Source organism: Sander lucioperca, chromosome 15 (assembly GCF_008315115.2).
Source record: "Sander lucioperca isolate FBNREF2018 chromosome 15, SLUC_FBN_1.2, whole genome shotgun sequence".
Classification (NCBI taxonomy): Eukaryota; Metazoa; Chordata; class Actinopteri; order Perciformes; family Percidae; genus Sander; species Sander lucioperca.
In genome coordinates, this window is record NC_050187.1 from 16,387,110 (window position 1) to 16,405,312 (window position 18,203).

An 18,203-nucleotide genomic window follows, 5' to 3' on the forward strand; every position below is an offset into this window, starting at 1 on the left:
TTGCCCTCCAAACTCTCCTCCACAACACAAGGATTCCATCATTTTACATTAGTAGCCTACACTAGCTACATTTTTGATCAACATTGCCACCTGCTGTGAAGGCCACAAGATCAAAATTCTAGCTAATAATAGTCTATTCTGTTGAATAGCTACCTTTCCATGTGGCTGGTTTTTCAGTTTTCACATAACCATGTTACAGCTGGCAAATATTTCCCACTAAGACCAGCAGTTCAGAGTTGTTTTGACTGCACAAGCTGTGCTCAGCACAACGTGTGATGGCTCCACCACACTTTCTCTTTTTCTTCTGCATGTCTTTCGAATGCACCAACATGGCAGGCTGCCAGAAATGCACCTCACATTAATGTAAATTCCAGGGCTGTGCCAGTGATAGATGCATCATCAGATGTCCTAACGACACTCTTCGCTGTAAGTTAATTAGTCATGGAGGACTGTGGGATGAACACAGTGTGACCCTGAACAAGAGCTTGTCTGACTAGCCTCAGGCCCATTGGCACAGCTCTATTGTTCAATAGAGTCCTGTGTGTGTCGACTGGAAGAGGGGGGCTTCTCCCTACTGACTGCCTCAATTCAGCTGGAAATCAGAGCAGCATCACCTCCCCCCCTCCCACACGGCCCTAGCAACCACGCCACGCCGACAGTTGCCAGGCAACCAGACAATGCTGGAGCCACTGGCTGTGGTGTGCGTGTCAGAGAGTTTGTGTTTTGCCTGTATGCATTTAAGATTAGGAATAGTGAAACAGCAGCCAAGGAAATTTCTTTCTTGGGTAGAAAACATTCAAGCAAATGCTTTTTGTGAAGATTTTGCATGTTACAAATGTAACAGCTGATAAAATAAGAACTCCCCCATTATATTTTCTTTAAAGAAATACTAATAGTATGTGGTTAAAACATGAAGAGATTATTATGGATTAGGTGAAATTAATCTTGTAGGATTTGAGCAGTGATGGCTGCATTAGCAACATGTCATTTCACTTCTAGTCTAAACGAGGTCATGTGCGCTTTACAGGGAAATCACAGAGACTCTTTCACAGTGCTAAAACCCGCCTGTGATTTCTGACCTTGTTTTTGTTAATGCAACCCATACCACACTCAAACGCAGCAGTAAATAATTTAGCAGTGTCTTCACAGGACTTAATTGTAAATGACATTAAGTCTAGCTAAAAGGAGCGGAAATTATGTTCTAATAATGGTATCTCTATTTTCTATCATGATATTTAGACCTTTCTATAATCACCTGTACATACAAATGTACAAATGGGTACAATATATTACAGGATATTTTAGGGTACAGTATATCACTAGTGTAATTTCACAAAGTACACCCTCTCTGTTAGTTGTTTTTTTCTTTAAATTTGATTTGCACATATTATTTTGTGATAGTTTTGATCCAAGCATCTATTTATCTATATCTACAGTGTTAAAATACTTTATTACAAGTAACAATTACAAGTCAAAGTACATAAGTTATTAAGTATAAAAAATATAAAAGTACTCATTATGCAGAACTGTCCCTTTCAAAGTGTCATATTATTTTATATAATTATGTTATTGGAATATTATTATTGGTTTATTAACTACTTTAATAATACTTTTGGGTGATGTCTGCCTGCCTGCCTCTCTCTCTCTCTCTCTCTCTCTCTCTCTCTCTCTCTCTCTCTCTCTCTCTCTCTCCCTCTCTCTCTCTCTCTCTCTCACACTCTCCCCCCCCTCTCTCTCTCTCTCTCTCTCTCTCCCTCCCTCCCTACCTACCTGAGACCTTCCAACGCTAGCCACTAGACGGCGCTCTGCTTACACCAGCTCACCACTTTTCTGTTCCGAACTCTGACCTCTATGCTTAGCTATGTCTGTGGATGGTCGGATCTCATTCGAGGAAAATGAAAGTATTCTTTCAGATTAATGGATTATCAAGCCTGTTTGACTAGCTTAGCAGCAGCGACACCCACTCTGTGACACGATTTGCGGACGCAGCGGGTTATACAGCTGCTGTCACATAATATGACCTACATGTGTTAGCTAGCTACTCTGTGTCGGGATTTGTTTTGCTAGCTACATAGCTAGCTAGTTAGCTGTTGGGTAGTCCGCTAGTTAGCAAGCTCTGTCACCGCTAGTGCTGACGTTAACTTAAAAAAACGTTGCTGTCAAGTTGGAATAATATCCGGTTTTAGAAATTAACGTAACCGTAAATCAGATGACAACCAACGTCTTCGTTCTTTGGGACTTATGACCGTTCCTTTGTCACAATGTTTTCGAGGTTAGTTTTACCAAGTAACGGAACAAGCCGCCCTGAAGTAACGTTACTTAGTAATAGCAGTGAACTAACTAACCTGAGCTAGCCAGGTTCGCCCTGCCAATCGTCAACATTACAGGCAGGCAAGCTAGCTAACTGTACACCAATCAGCTAACGTTAGCCGGGCTATCGAGGATACCGTTTTTTTACTTAGCATTAACGTATAAGCGACGGAATAACCGGTATCGGTTTCCAGCGACAATGGCTAACGTTACAGACCTGCAAACAAAATACAGCAAGCTGGCACAGGAGTACTCCAAGGTAAAACACCGCTTATTTTCGCCCTTTTAATACTGATACAGTTAACGTCAGTTGTCATTATTAAATACACAGTTATTGACAAGGCTGGAACACAATGTGTTATTCGTGGTAGCCACCTTCTAGTACTGTATCAATATGCATCTGTAATCAATGAGAAATGTTACCTAAACATATTTAGCTACACATATAGCTACAATACTGGGGCATCATTACAGAAAAGAATTCATTATAAAATGGACTTTACTGGAGTGAATGCCATTGTTGAAGCTGACCATGCAGACCTGTCAGGGAAAAGAGATTCACTTAACTGGGAGTTTAATACACTTAGCTGAAACCAATGCACCCAGTAGCCCTGCAATAAACCCTATCTTCATGAATGTTATGTTGTTTTAAAGAGCTGTTGATTCAACTACAAGAACGTTATGGTCATTTTGGAAGATGTAGTTTGTGGTGCAGTTGAAATATATTTCCTAAGACGTGTGTTTTTACAAGAAACACCTCTAGTGTCATACATCTTAGTGTAATACAATGGGATTCAACAAACCAACAAACTACAGCCTCATAACCATACAATTAAATCAACTCTGAGACATTACAACATTATAACTTTCATGAAGGTAGGGTTTAATGTAATTCAGAAGGTACTGGTGTACCTAATAAACATATAGCCTAGACAACTGAGTGTACACTAATTTGATATTGTAATATAGTAATATATTGTGGTTGTCATGGCGTTTAGCTTGAATGTTGTCAGTTCATTATAATATGTGCCACATTTTAACATGTTAAGTAGCTAAAATCATGCTGTGTCCAAGTGCTATAAAAAATCTTTAAAGGTTAATTTGTTAACAAGTGACAGTAAAGCCTGTGAGTCTGCATGTTTTCTTGTGAGCTGTTTGCGCCCTTTGTTTCTGTGTCAGCTGACAGCACGGGGAGTGTGTGCTGTTTTCTGTTCAACTCTGATCTCCCCGTTAGCCAGGCACCATATCCTGCTCAGGAAGTGCTGACTATGTAGCTGTCACACATACTGCCGTTATGCTGAATTAAGTATGTGTTTAAAGGCCACTAGCCATACAGCAATAAGCACTGAGTTTAAATGATTTTTGTGACTCTACATGTTATGCAGAATAGCATGAAAAAACAGTAACCACACATACACAAGCAGAGATTTTCTGTGTAAAGACAAATGTGTTTTCAGCTTAAGATGCTGCATACACGTATACAACATCATTATTTATTCGAAAACTGCCTTTGCACCTCAATCCTGACCACTGATACCATGTTATATTGCATTAATCTCTCATCCTCTATGTTTTTTACAGCTCCGTGCCCAGAACCAGGTGCTAAAGAAGGGAGTTGTGGATGAACAGGCCAACTCTGCCTCATTTAAGGTAAACTGACATATACAGCAGAAAAAAATAATTATGATCTACAGCTGTCATTAACAATTTTACTACTGATACAGGCTAAATAAATATGCCAGAACTATGTTTAGGAGATTCCACAATATCTAATGAACTGTAATCCTGTCTTTCTATAATTAAGTACAGTACCAGTCTAAAGTTTGGACACGCTTTCCCATTCAAATAAATGAGAAAGCATGTCCAAACTTATGACTGGTACTGTACATCATCAGGTTGCCAGGCTAATCATAAGGCCTGTTGAAGAAGTGCAAACAACTATATTTTCATATTTGCTAAACAAATCCAGATGGTCACTTTATCTTACTAGTAAGTAATGCAGTGTTGCTATTAGTTATGCTGAAGTTGCACAATGTTAGCGCTGCCATATTTGCCAGGGAGCCTTTTTTCAATCAAAGCAAGCTCTGCAACATCATCATGTCTTAGAGGTAGTGATTTGCTTAATGTGCTAGTGGGTATGAAGACATCCACAGCAAGTTTAGGCGTGACCTGTTTGTCATTATCCTCATCAGGAGCAGCTGAAGCAGAGGGACCAGAGCCTGAGGAAGCAGGAGCAGGAGATGGACAGTCTTAGCTTCAGGAACCAACAGCTGGCCAAGAGAGTGGAGCTGCTGCAAGAGGAGCTAGCTGTCAGTGAAGCCAAGGGCAAAAAGGGGAAGGTGATCATGAGGGGAAATAAGGGAGAGACACAGTTGGGTAGAGGGAACAGGATGTATTCATATAGCCAAAACATTAGTTTTAAGAGTGATTATGAAATTTGCCAACTCAATAATGATTATGATTAAACACTAATGTTTGTAGAGCCAAAAGATCGTTATTTACAGCTGCTATTATACCTCTACCCCCTACAGAGTAAAGCAGACTCTCCCTCACAGCATGGTCTGGAGACCCAGAGTGTTTTTGATGAGGACCTGCAGAAAAAGATAGAAGAAAATGAGCGACTTCATATCCAAGTAAGCAGCCGCGTTGTGTTTATATTGGTCTGTCATTGTTCTGTAAATGCAGTTAATGTATTGGTGAGGCCATGCATGTGATGGCTCTGTTTTTTGCTGTATACACATTAGTTCTATGAAGCAGACGAGCAGCACAGGAGGCAGGAGGCCGAGCTGATGACACGACTACAGGAGCTGGAAAAAGAATCGGAGCAGCACCAGGCTGTTGTAGACGGACTCACCGCTAAGTACATGGAAACAATTGGGCGGCTGCAGAGTGACAAGGCACGTTTAGAGGTGAGGATGAACCGGAGGAGGATGAAGTACATTATATAAGTGTAAGTTAAATGAAGTTTATTAAAATGTGTGTATTCTTTCCCCTTTCTTCTGATAGGTGAAAGCACAGACCCTGGAGAGGGAAGCAAAAGAGTGCAGAATGCGAACAGAGGAGTGGTACATCATCCTTTTTATTTATGGTTTGAGATTAATTTAATCCGCCAACATGGTGTTAGAAAACCAAAAAGGGTGATTTGCATATCGGAGGTACTTATCCATACTCCATGTAGTTACAGCATATTCAGGTAAACTCCACTGGTGGATACTAGACCGAGAAAAGTGTTGAAAGGATCTGGGAAATATATGGTCACATACCAGCATCCTTAATTACTTAGAGAACTGGATTGGGATTTAGTTTTTGACATAAACCTTGGGAATATACATTTCACATTATACATGTCTGTTGTAGTTATTTGTTGTTGCTCTCTTTCTGCAGTCAGCAGCAGTTGAGGCGGTGCCAGTCAGAGCTGAACAGACAGGTGAAACAAAGCAGCAGTGTTATCCAGGAGAAAGTGCCCTTCAATGACACAAGTGAGTATCTGGCACTGAGCCACTTGGACAAAAACGATCTGCTACAGAGCAAACATCTATTTGAGAACATCTATGTCTTTGTCACTGACACCATTACACCATTCTGCCCAGGAGTAAATAGTGTAATGCTACACCAAACTGTAATATTGCACGCAAGGAGGCAGGAGGCTAAACCATTTAAGCTATGTTTGTCGAGTCAATAAAGTTCAGTGCAGGGACTGAGAATCTGCTCTGGTTTAACTGCTTTTATCTCCCACTTTTCAGAATTTGGTGACTACAACAGCCTAAATGTGCCACCACACAATCGAAGGCACCAGGTGAGTGAGAAAACAAACCCAATATTAAATGGGTTTATTATCATTTTTTGCTTCCTGATACCGATTCCGATACCTGAACTTGCGTATCGGCCGATACCGAGTACTGATCCGATACCAGTGTGTCATATATTTTATTATGTTTTAACAACTGTATACTACTATCCCTGTATGGATGTGATATGATTTCTATCTTTGTTGTCGGTCTGGCTCAGGTTAAACTCTTTGTGAAACATGAAAAACCACAAACAATTAACGCCATAGAACTTTATTTTATTATGCAGTTTGTTGACAGTCAGTTATAACGGAAAAAGAACATAAATAAACTACTTTAACGTAGATTTTCTTTAGGGCTTTATTACGTGGTATCGGATCGGTGCATAAACTCCAGTACTTCCCGATACTGATACCAGCATTTTAGGCAGTATCGGTATCGGAACATATCTAATTGTGCACATGCATCTCATTGGTCTAAAGAGAATACGTGTGTCATTTTGCGCAACAGCTTATCTACTGTTGTCTAAAATTACGATTATATTTCGTAATACAGACACCCAGAGTCAGTAGCGGAGTGGCAATCGGGAGAGTCGGGACTTTTCCCGGTGGGCCGGTAGTGTTTCAAGGCCACGAGGGCCAGTCTGATAATAGTTATGCATTGCACGTTCTTAGCAACACCATCCGGCGGCCTGGTGTGCGGCTGCTGCCCACTGGTCAAACTGTGCAGCTTCTGCTCAACCCGTACTGTGGACTGCAGCAGCCTCTTATTTCAATACAAACACAGGCTAATCAGAAAGCATTAACGAAGTGCAGGTCACAACCATGTCTAGGATTTTCAGAAATATAGGGGGATCAGTGAGCGGCCCCTCCCCTATGACGTAAAGCCATCAAACACCTCTTTTTTTTTTTTTCTCATCACGTTTGGAAGTCTATCGGTAACGTTAACAGACAGTGTGTGAGTCTAATGATGGAAAGCCAAAAAAGGAAAGGGAAAGGAAAGAAGGTCAGACTCAAAAGGAAAAAAAGGGATCGTGTTGCTGCCGAGGGCCAGTGGTCTATGAAATTTCCCGGTAGATTTTTTTGGTCCTACTCCGCCACTGCCCGCAGAGTACCCACCTTTTTATTTTACAAAACATATTAATTTGTTGTTTATCAACTAATAACCAATGACTCTGACAATAATGCTCAGCTACGATCAAATATTGAATGAAGGCAATTCTGCGAATTCAGTTATAGAGTTGAGAAAGCTATTATTGAAATTGAAATTTTTATCGAAATCCTGCCAATTATTTTTTCAATGAATTAAGTGGTCAATAAATTGTCAGGAATTAGTGAAAGGTGTCTGCAGATGCCTTGTTTTGCAAGACCAACGGTCTAAAACCCAAATGCATTCAAATAACTATCACTTTAGACAAAGAAACATAACAAATCCACACAATTTAGAAGCTGGATCTTAAAAAGGTTTGATATCTTTACTTAAAAAAATATTTTAAATTATTGAGTTATCACAATAGTTGCTGATTAATTATCTTTTGATTGACTAATCAATTAATCACCCAATTGTTTAGCAGAAATAATTACCATTTGTCACAGGTTAGATCAATACAGCTGAATTGTTTTAGACAAGACTAAAACATTGAGTGTGTGGGTTGTGTGTTCTTTCTGTGGTTTTAGCTTAAAGCCCGGGACTTGTCAGGTCAGGCCCTGAGCTTTATTCAGGACCTGGTGGCTGCTCTGTTGAACTTCCACTCCTACACAGAACAGAGAGTGCACATCTATCCCCTGGACTCCTCCATTGAGCCCATCTCCCCTCTTAACCAGAAGGTGAGGCAACCGTACACAAGAAATACAGACTGCCTATCATATCACAGGTGTACAATAACGCCAACTATAAAGGACAGCAGCAGTGGTTTTCAGTTTACAAACTAAAGGCACAATTCCTCTCTCTACCTAGTTTTCTCAATATCTACATGAGAATGCAGCATATGTGCGCCCCCTGGAGGACAGCTGTCTGCAGTTACACCAAAGCATCACAGAGGACACCGTCACAGTACTGGTAAGTGGTTTTTGGACAGGGACCTTGTGTGGCCGTGTTCATGAAGCCTGCTTATAGCCATCCATTTATTTTGTCTTTTTTTTCTTGAATTGAAGGAGACTGTGGTCAAGCTGAAGAGCTTCGCTGATAATTTCTCATCATACACCCACTTTCTTCAAAAGATTCTTCCCTACCAGCTGAAAAGGTGCGTGCGTGTCCATGTGTCCGTGTGTGTGTGTGTGTAAAAGAGAAATGGAGAAGGCTGTATTGATCTTCTCTTCTCTTTTCAGTCTGGAAGAAGAGTGCGACACACCTCTTTGTACTGCTGCCCTTACTGCGAAAAACCAGGAGCTGCAGAGTGACATAAAGAGAGTAACTTCTGTGTTTGAGAAACTGCAGAGCTACATTTATCTGTTGTCCTTACCCAGTAGGTTAACATAGATAATTTTGTATATATAGTTAAAATGTAATTAGAAAGGATACTTAATAAATTAATTATAATATATATATATATATATATATATATATATATATATATATATATATATATATATATATATATATATATATATATATATATCAGTGGTTCCCAACCTTTTTTCCTTGGCGCCCCCCCTACTTGTGTCTAAGAAAAGCTGAGCCCCCCCTCTGAAACCGAAGTTGAGGTAACTTTCCCTTACTTTCTTTTTTGATACAGAGGAGTTATCAGCACTTTTACGTTTCTCCGCCATGTTTCGTTCATAAAATAGTGATGCCGTGGCGGTAGGAAAAACGAGGATGATAGCAGCTAGCAGCTGACTTGATGACAGCAAGGGTCCCAGGTTAAGGAGGTTTGGCCTACTAAGTAGCCTGCCTACAAGTTTAAGCGAGAACACAAATATATAGTTTTTATACAGACTTTTGTATACATTATATATTTATCATAATTTGTTTAACATGGGCAAATATATTTTTTTTTACCTCAAACCAGATAAAGACTTGCGCCCCCCCTGTGATCTTTGCCGCCCCCCTTAGGGGTCCCCGGACCCCAGGTTGGGAACCACTGATATATATGATTATGAAACATAGAAAAACTTTAAAGTATCTTGAAGTAGTTTGGTTTCATGGAAAGAACAGGTGCTGTGAAGTGATATGATATGCTTGTTTTACAAATGTGTGCAATGTGTCTCAGGTGTTCGGCAGGATGCCATGCCACAGAGCAGCACCTCAGCTGTCTTCACCCAGCTGGCTGCCTGCCTACACAGTCTTCACGATGCCATTAAAGGTGAGCAGCACCGTGAGCCATTTCTTATCCGGAGCCTTCTGCAACCAGCGTGACACAGATTCCTTCATGTAACCACCTAGGTGCTGTTGCCATTCATAAAAGTCAGACACATTTTCACCTTTTACAACAGTACCAAGCAGCCCAGTTTTTGAAGTGTAAATATCCAGAAGCTTCAGTGTCGCATCCATCACACTGCGATGCCAAATGGAAGTATAATTTAGTGCTCTCTGGCATAGAAGAGTCACTTATGTGTACAGCTGACACATTTAGCTGAGTGGAAATGTGTTTATGTAATGAGTACCTTTTGTCTTGGTTCTTGTGGGGACAGTAATTGTGGTCAAATATACACTAAAGACATGCAGTTTTCCAATATAAAATAAAATCTGTAACGCATCATTTACACACCAATCAGTAAGAGAGTGTCTCAAAACAGCTGTCTTTTGATTTCAAAAGATGATAAAAATGTCATATGTAGCTATTGTAGCTAAAGATGGGACTCAAAGCCAACAGATGCTCTAAATGCTTCTTCTACTGTTCTGATTCCTCCCTGTGTGTCCAGAGATGTCAAAGCATTACAACCAGAAAGCAGGCTTAGAGCAGGACCTCCCCACTATCACCCAGAAGCTCTGTACCACCACAGAGTGCCTGCTGGGATCTTTGGGCTCTCTGACCAGCAGCACTGGCAAGGTATGGCCAACAGGGGGCAGGCAGCTGCCAGGTTTATATTCCCTATATGGTATGTTCAAACAGCATGTGTTATTTGTTATCTGTAATGCACAAAAGCTTACTTTTAAGTAGCAGTGAGATTTGGATCACGTTGGTAATTTTGCCACCACAGTACGACAGGACTCAGGTGTGCAGCGGTTAAATGTTCAAAGATACAGTCCAACTCGCAGCTTGTACAGCTGCTCCCCCGTCAGAGTAAAGGGATAAATGATTTCTCTTAGTGAATTAAGTGAAGCGTTGGCTGAGATGTGTCTGCTGAATAACACGCTGGCACATGCTGTGTGGAGTGAGCTGCATTTTGAGAGTGATCATCTCTGCAGGCAAAAGCTTACTGTAATTGCTCAGACATTTATCATCCTGGACACTTGGTGGTGTAATCATCTCTGCTGTAAACACACCGGTTAATTTGAGGCTAAACAGAATGCTGAATATCTGCAATGAGATATGCATAATTCGTGTTTCTTTAGCTAAGGAGGCTGCAAAAGATCTCTTTAATTTTAATGATATGAGACATTACGTCACTGTTTTGTTGCAGATTGCCACTTTCTTCAGCAACAACTTGGACTTCTTCACATCATCAGGCTACAGTCCAAGAGGCAGCACAGTACCCCTTAACCCCTTGCAAGCAGAGAGCATGCTGGCCAACAAAAAGAAAGCAGCTGCCTATATCCATGCTATCAAAAAGGTAAATGTATGCTTAAATCTGCTGGAAGCTCTTGACAAAGTGTGACTGAGCCTTTGCAGTGAAAGCCCCCAGACATCTTTAAAAATCCTTTGTCAATATTTAATATGCTTCATCTGGTTTTATCTCTCCACTTTTGCTATTTTATCTACTTTTTTCAGTATTTTATTGCCCCTGCACTTTCTTGTTTTTGCTTTGCTTTTATTCTTTCTTGTATTAATAAATGACGTCTTCCCACTATACTTCTTGTTTTGTTTCTTCATTCAGGCCAGGCCGCAGTCTGTTCCATACAAAGAAGCCCTGTCAAACCGTCGCATTCTCACCAGCTCCACTGAGAGCAGAGAAGGTCTCACCCAGCAGGTATGACACTCAACTCAAAAACTCTTTAAAAAAAAAAAAACAAAAAAAACTCTTTTAAAAAAAAAAAAAAAAAAATTGATTGATTTAAAGATTTTACTAATCATTTTTCAAAGAGACACGCTGGGCCAGATGTACTAATGTTTTTGCGCCCACTTCAGGCGTATTTGTTTCGCAACATGCGCGTAAAGCATGGCGAGGTATGTACAAACAGGCTGCACTGAGGTAAAAGCACAGACTGCCTATCGCGGGAACTGAAAATGGCAAATTGCGCTTTTCCGTGTCATGCATATGCATTCACGGGAGGGCCAAGGGGAAAGTGGGAGTTTCCCATAAAGAGATGGGAGGGGAAGCGTAAAGTGCGCCTAATTATGTATTCTGTGATATGTACAAAAAACGCCCGTGAAAGCGCGCCTCTAATTTGCGATGAAAATTCTCCGCCTCTTAAAAGCAGGTGTAAACCTGGAAGCGGGTTTCCTCGCATATGCCTCCTGGTGAAATGGCGGCAGTAATCCGAGCAAGATGAAGACATAGGTCAAGGATACGAGCTGAAAGGATTTTTACCACAAGGATCACACTTTTTCAGTTGAGTAAACACGAAATCATTAAGCATTACAGATTAAGCAGCCATGTAATATTACAGTTACTGGAAGAAATCAAAGATGACATTGAATCTCAGACTCAGCATTCACATTCCATTCCAGCAGTTGTTAAACTCCTCGCTACATTACAAATATTGGCATCAGGATTATTTCAAACAGTCATAGCATCAGCAGTGGGGATATTGCAGTCTGCAGTCAGCCGTATCATAGCGCCAGTACTTAACACTTTGCTACAGCGCAATTTACGGTATTACCCGATGAACTGCAGGTTTGGTAAATACGACGTAAGCTGAAGTATCACAGCGTGCGCTTTCTGCGGGTTGGCCATGGTGCTGATAATGCTACATTCGCAAATGTACGTACATCTGGCCCTCAGTGTTATGTGGACAATGTAACTGTATGAGTCAGTGTGCCAGCCAAGTTTGGTTGCCCTAAAAGATTGAGATTTATTTATTTAAAATAGCGACAGTGCACGTTGACATTTATGTAAATATGGTAGATTATAGCCGGTGGCTAATTAACATCTTTAGGTTCTTTGGCAGGTTGATGTTAAAGCAGTGGTAGAATAACAGAGATAAAGTCAAGAATGGTTCTACATGCAATTATTAATTACACCAACAATAGTTTCTGGGAAAACACTGGTATGTGGAAAAGCTGGTTGTAAAAGTGCAGAATTCTTAGTCTTAAAATGATACATCACAGTCTTGTGATATTTCAGACATGTTGCAGACAGTGTCTCTGTAGGGACGGGGTGTGAAGAATTGGCCAGTGAGCCTCTGCATGTTTTGTCCCTAGAAAGTTCAAAGAGTTTGTTTTGTTTTTCTTTATTTTTCTTTTGTAAATGTGCCCTTCAATGTGCCAAATGTGCCCAGTTCCATATCAACCTGCTTCAATTTGTCACTTCCTCACCAAGTTTGTTATTAAGTACAAAGTCAGAAAGATTATTGTACAAAGATAGAGCTTATTGGGCTTTTGCCATTTGAGCCTTCAGGTTTTGGAGGGAACAGAACCTCTTTTGCAAAGTGTATTTTGTAAAAAAAAAAAAAAGAAATCTTATTTTAATTCCTTTTGATCTGATTAAAAATGTGCTTTAAAAATGCTCCAAAGATTGTATTATCACAAACTTCTTTGTTATATAGTTTCCCCATTTCTTACTAAATACTGCTGCCCTTTCACTTCTCACAATCTTTGCTCGTCCCACAAGCTCACTGTCCACTGGTGTGCTCTCCCCGTTGGCCTCCTGCAGGTGCATCAGAGCCAGGAGAAGATTGCTCGGCTGGAGCAGGAGAAGGAACACTGGCTCCTGGAGGCCCAGCTGGGGAAGGTGCGGTTGGAAAAGGAGAACCAGCGCATTGCCGACCTGGAAACGCAGCTCGCAGCAGCTCTCGGGGGAAGTCCATACTCACAACCAGCTGCAGCCAGCACACTCGCACAGAGCCATGAGGAAGCGGAGAAAGAGCAGAAGCCTGCTGGGAGAGAGACTACGCTCTGCACCAGCCTGGTACAGTCACTCTATTGGCTGTCATACTTAGTTTTCGCTAGCAGGGGACATTTTCTGCCCATGGCACTGGTGTCTGATGCATGGCTGATTTGCTTCAACAAAGGGAGTATTATCATTCTTTTCTTGTAGCTCCCACGCTAAGCAAGTTTTTTTTTGCTTAATAAAACTCAGACTTCCAATGTGCTGATGTGGCAGATTAGAAGAATACGATTGTTTATGCAAGTCAGTGCAGAGTTCACAGTTCAGTTACAATCCAGAGCAGTTTGACTCACTAGTCTCTGTACTACTTGTGTATTAGCTTGTATGGTTATTCACAGTGTTAGAGGCCTGTCTGAGCTTGAAGTGGATTTTATAACATATGATCTATGATGAAGTTCCTGACATTTGTCTCTCTTTTGTCTTGTCACCAGGTTGGCATGTTGTGCACAACACCTACAGTTGAGCATGTGAGCTGTCATACACTTTACAACCATATTAACAATTTAATTTAAATGCATGATACTTCTCAGAAGGAAGAACTATCTTATCTAGCTGGATGTTGTGTCTGTGTTTGCAGATGGGAGACGAGGAGTCCAGGGAGCAGCTGATAAAGACTCACTACATGGCCAGAGTGGGCGAGCTCACTACCCAGCTCCAGATTTCAGACAGCAAAGCTGTGCACTTTCACTCTGAGGTAAAGCCCTAACTAAACTGCTCCTTATATCAAATAACTGACCTTTTCATCACACACAGCCTTGCTAACATTGCAAGTCATCTGGAAACAGATATGGAAACTCTTATAACCTCCACTAAACGACCAAATACATTTAGTGCAGAACAGTCACTGGCCCTGCTTCCTCATGTGTACTATTTTTGTCTGCTTCTTTAATTTGCTTGAGAACAGAGAGCATAAAATCTGAACCAGAAGTGAATCTTGTTTCTCTGTTCTTTCCTCGTTAGAAATGGTTTTTGAGTTCCATTATTACCAAGTATTACCTTTTTTTCCCAAGAAACTGACAGCTTATATTTTTAGTCTTACCGTGAGGCTTGATCTGAATGTAGATACTTCTCTAAGTGACATCCGGTCCGTTTGTGACTAACTGGCATGTCAGTCATCCACATTTTGTATCGTAGCAACAGCAATGCACCTGATCTTGAGTCAGTGTCTCAGATATTAAACTGTCACTGTTTCAAACATTGTGCATTTACCTTTGGCGTTGTCAAATATACCCATTACTCAAAAGAAATAGCTCCCTTTATTGCTTATAAGATCTGTAAAGTATGCCAGACATGCGTTAAACCTATCGGGACAGCAATTGTTTACTTTATTTTTTCCCTTTTGTAGTGTCGAGCTTTGGCCAAGAGATTAGCCATTGCAGAAAAGTCACGGGAGACTCTGAGCGAGGAGGTCAAACTGGCTAATCAGAACATCACACGCTTGCAGGTAAAAAGCAGTCTCATTACCAAAGAGCTTCCTGTCTAAGTATAGACATTAGCCTCCTCCCAACTGAGAAGACATTGTAACTATGATGTCTCTCACACAGGATGAGCTGGCTACGACAAAGAGGAGCTACGAAGACCAGCTCAGCATGATGAGCGACCACCTGTGTAGTATGAATGAGACTTTGAGCAAGCAGAGAGAGGAAATCGACACGCTCAAACTGGGCAGCAAGGTACAACACTTAGATTTCTCCTGTTTGCCTTTTTATCCTTTTAAATTCAAGCTCTTGTCCATTCAAGTGTTGCCTTTCAAAATGTAGCTTCGCTCTCAGGTTTGTTTTTAGCTGTCACATGCCGTCAGTCAAATACATCTAAAAGCTCTATCATTAAAGGGGAGTGATCAAAATCTAGTGGCTTCAGGGAGTGTGAAGGATCATTTCAGTTTTGGCAGTGAAATGTGACATTGTAAAGTTTCTGTCAGTAATGAGGTGAACTGGGAGGTCAACGGTGGTGTTGTGGTCGCTGCCGAGCCTGATGGGAAAAGCACCAGCTGGAACCATCTGAAGAAGTCGTTAAGTTAAAGCTGCAGATATGGAGAGGCCCGTTTTTAAGCGTGCATGTTCTTGCTTGTGTGCACACAGATGGTTTGTGTGTTGGGAAGTTGCAGGACAGAACATGTTTGTAAGCTGAAGGTGGTGATTTTCTCTTGAAGGCCGGAGACCAGCCTCAGCACGTTTTTTTAGATTTTGAAACCGAATGCAAAACAAATTTGAGCTATTTCAACTTGCTGCACTTAAACGCAACACAGTACTTAAAATATTGTACCAATCCTGGAAATTACTTGATTTACTTATTTTGCAGAACTGAGCTCATGTTTTTTGTTTCCTTTAGGGAAATGCCAAAAAGAACAAAGGTCGCTAGAGATGCCCCCTAAACTCTGGCTCCATTTTGGCATCACAAAGGGCACCTTGAGAGAAGATCTGGTTGTGGAGCCTCCCGGCAGCGTCCTGGTACCAACACTACCACTGTCACCAAACCACAGGACGGCTACATGAGCCTCAGATTCCTCCACTGTCAGGCAGTGGCAATACAAATGTACTTGTATGGAGGCTTGAACATGTTTGACCGAAGAAGCTTTTTTTTCCCTTTTTCTTGTCACGGCACCAGTTATAACACAACATGATTTGCTAAAAATGCTTTCTGAAACTGTACCGGAAGCTTCTGCTTGACCTTTTGGCCAAAGCAGGGTGGGAGAGAAACAGCTTTCCCTCAAAAGGGACAGAGGAAGATAAACAGTGGGAACAGTTAGAAGTTGATAATGCCAAGTCAAGACTTGAAGACCAAACCCTGTTGATCAGTGTGTGTACTTTTCCTGCTTTTAACGTACGTGTGAGAGAAAATGAAACTGCAAAGCTTACTGCTTATCTGTGGGTGTAGGCGAACAGAGTAAATGTTGGTGTGGCTGTATGTGTGCACAGTGTTGTCTCCTAGTGTGACTGTGGCATCAGGCTTTACAACATGTGAGTATTGTTTTACACTTAGATTTTAGATTAAATTTGAGATTATTTGTGCAAGTGGTTTCAAGGGCCTGTATGTGTTCATACAACATAAAAACCCCTTATAACACATGCATATATCACAAGCTTCTGTAAAGAAGGGCTTTAAAAACCTGAATGAACAACTAACAAAGACACACTTTAATTATTCCTCATTTTGGAAGATTGTCAGTCCTGTGGGAGTGGAGAAAAGACAAGAAAAAATGTCTGCCTTTAAGCACTGATTAACCTAGATGAAAAGGGGTAGGATGGACAAGTCGGAGCTCGTAAATGGTGTCCATCTGTCTGTCTCTGTGAAGTTACTCTTAAACAATAGATGTTTTTATCACCAAAGTAATTTGGATGTGCACTCAGAAGCCTGGTGTGGCACAGCGGTCAATAAATTCATGTTGTAATATGAATGGACATAAGGGTCAATATGAAATTATTACTCATTTGAAATCATGATATAATTGTACTCTATAATTTCTAATATATATATATATATATATATATATATAGAAGGTACAATTTCTTATTTTTCATAAAATTTGGAAAACAGAATCTGCAGCTAGAGTTTTGTGTGTCTCCTGTAAGGCTAGATTAGGGGTTGGCCCATACTGTAACTGGTTCTTAAACATCTTTGACTTGTAGTGACATGAGGAAAAGAAAAGAAAAGCCCAGCAGTTGTTATGAGCAGTTAATTCAAACCCCTATTTGCCAGTCTACCCCTGCCAGCAAACTTTTGATCATAAAGATTTGCCAACAGCCCCGAAACTGATAAAAAATAATAATATATGTATTCTCACAATGTAACCTGTTCAAAAGCACATATAAATATGTGAAACAAAATAAAAAGCTTGTTCAACATTGAAACGCTTCATGTATTTAGATTCATAGGTTATTAAAGATCCTGTCTGACCTAACTTTTCGTGCTGCATTTCTGGGAGTTGGAGGAGACTGGGATTTTAAATTGCTTATAATTTATAAAAAAAACAAAAAAACAAAAAAAAAAACAGCCAGTAACACCCTAACCACTGGGAAATGAGGCAGCACCACTGAACTGGACAGATGAGAACTGGAAGATTACTGTTTGATGCCGTCATTTTATTTTGGAAGGAAAAACGTGTCATTTTATTTGAATTCATGATGCTTTTATGTACTCCTGGTAAACTACTTCAGAGGTCAAAGTAGTAACTCAACCACTTATTTATGCATTCAAGAGCTTTTGATCAGTAATGTAGAAAATATTTATAGTTTGGTGGTTTTCATTTTTGTAATTAAAGAAGCAAAGAGGCTTCAGAACTAATATAAACGTAAACCAAAGTATCCTGCTTGAAATGCTGTATTGTTATATATTTCTCAAGTAAGGCAAAATTAAAACAGGGCAGAGTTTAAAGTAGTTTCTTATGAATAACGTGAGTTACATGTATTGTTTATAGTTGTATGTCCAGTTTTTGATACACAGCCTACCAAACCTCAACTCTGAAATTAATTAAATTGAGCATAACATCATTCATATGTCAAAATGTGGGCTTATTAAATCAAAACATATGTACATTGTTTATTTCCAACCACCATCCAAAAATCATTGGAATCCCCCTGCTCCCTCTGGAAGACATCTTCAGGTGCCGCTGCCGCAGCAGAGCCTGCAGGATTATAAAGACAGTACTCATTGTTTTCACCATCCGTTTACGCTGCTGCCCTCTGGAAGACAGTGCCACGAAATGCTGCACCTCCAGACAGGAACATTTTTTACCCCACAGCCATGCACAAGCTTACTCTCACCCCCCAGTCCCCTCCCTCCCCCATCACCTCGTCCACAGCAACAATTTTAATGATGTGAAACTGCATATCCACTTTATCCAATTCTTTTTACAGCACCTTATTTTATCAAATTGTACCTTATTTAAATAGCTATTCTATCTGAATGAGTAGGCTGCGTGAGTGTGTTTGAGCAGAGTAAATGGTAACAGTTTTCT

The 18,203-nt window shown here is 40.5% G+C and overlaps 1 protein-coding gene across 3 annotated transcripts; it reads left to right on the plus strand.

Moving 5' to 3' along the window:
- The first annotated feature begins 1,818 nt into the window (after nt 1-1,818).
- ppp1r21 (protein phosphatase 1, regulatory subunit 21) lies at nt 1,819-17,097 on the plus strand. Of its 3 annotated transcripts, none has more exons than XM_031302627.2 (22): nt 1,819-2,569; nt 3,892-3,960; nt 4,503-4,649; nt 4,842-4,943; nt 5,055-5,219; nt 5,317-5,375; nt 5,695-5,789; nt 6,054-6,106; nt 7,775-7,924; nt 8,055-8,156; nt 8,252-8,340; nt 8,426-8,562; nt 9,307-9,399; nt 9,959-10,086; nt 10,661-10,810; nt 11,075-11,167; nt 13,013-13,267; nt 13,678-13,713; nt 13,824-13,940; nt 14,592-14,690; nt 14,791-14,919; nt 15,578-17,097. In XM_031302627.2, the coding sequence occupies exons 1-22, from the start codon at nt 2,510-2,512 to the stop codon at nt 15,605-15,607; spliced, it is 2,358 nt and encodes a 785-aa protein (XP_031158487.1). In that variant the 5' UTR covers nt 1,819-2,509; the 3' UTR covers nt 15,608-17,097. The 3 variants fall into 3 exon arrangements, with proteins under 3 accessions (XP_031158487.1, XP_031158495.1, XP_031158503.1); XM_031302635.2 differs by having other exon boundaries at nt 4,503-4,619; XM_031302643.2 differs by lacking the exon at nt 1,819-2,569 and adding an exon at nt 3,589-3,616.
- Nucleotides 17,098-18,203: the final 1,106 nt, after the last annotated feature.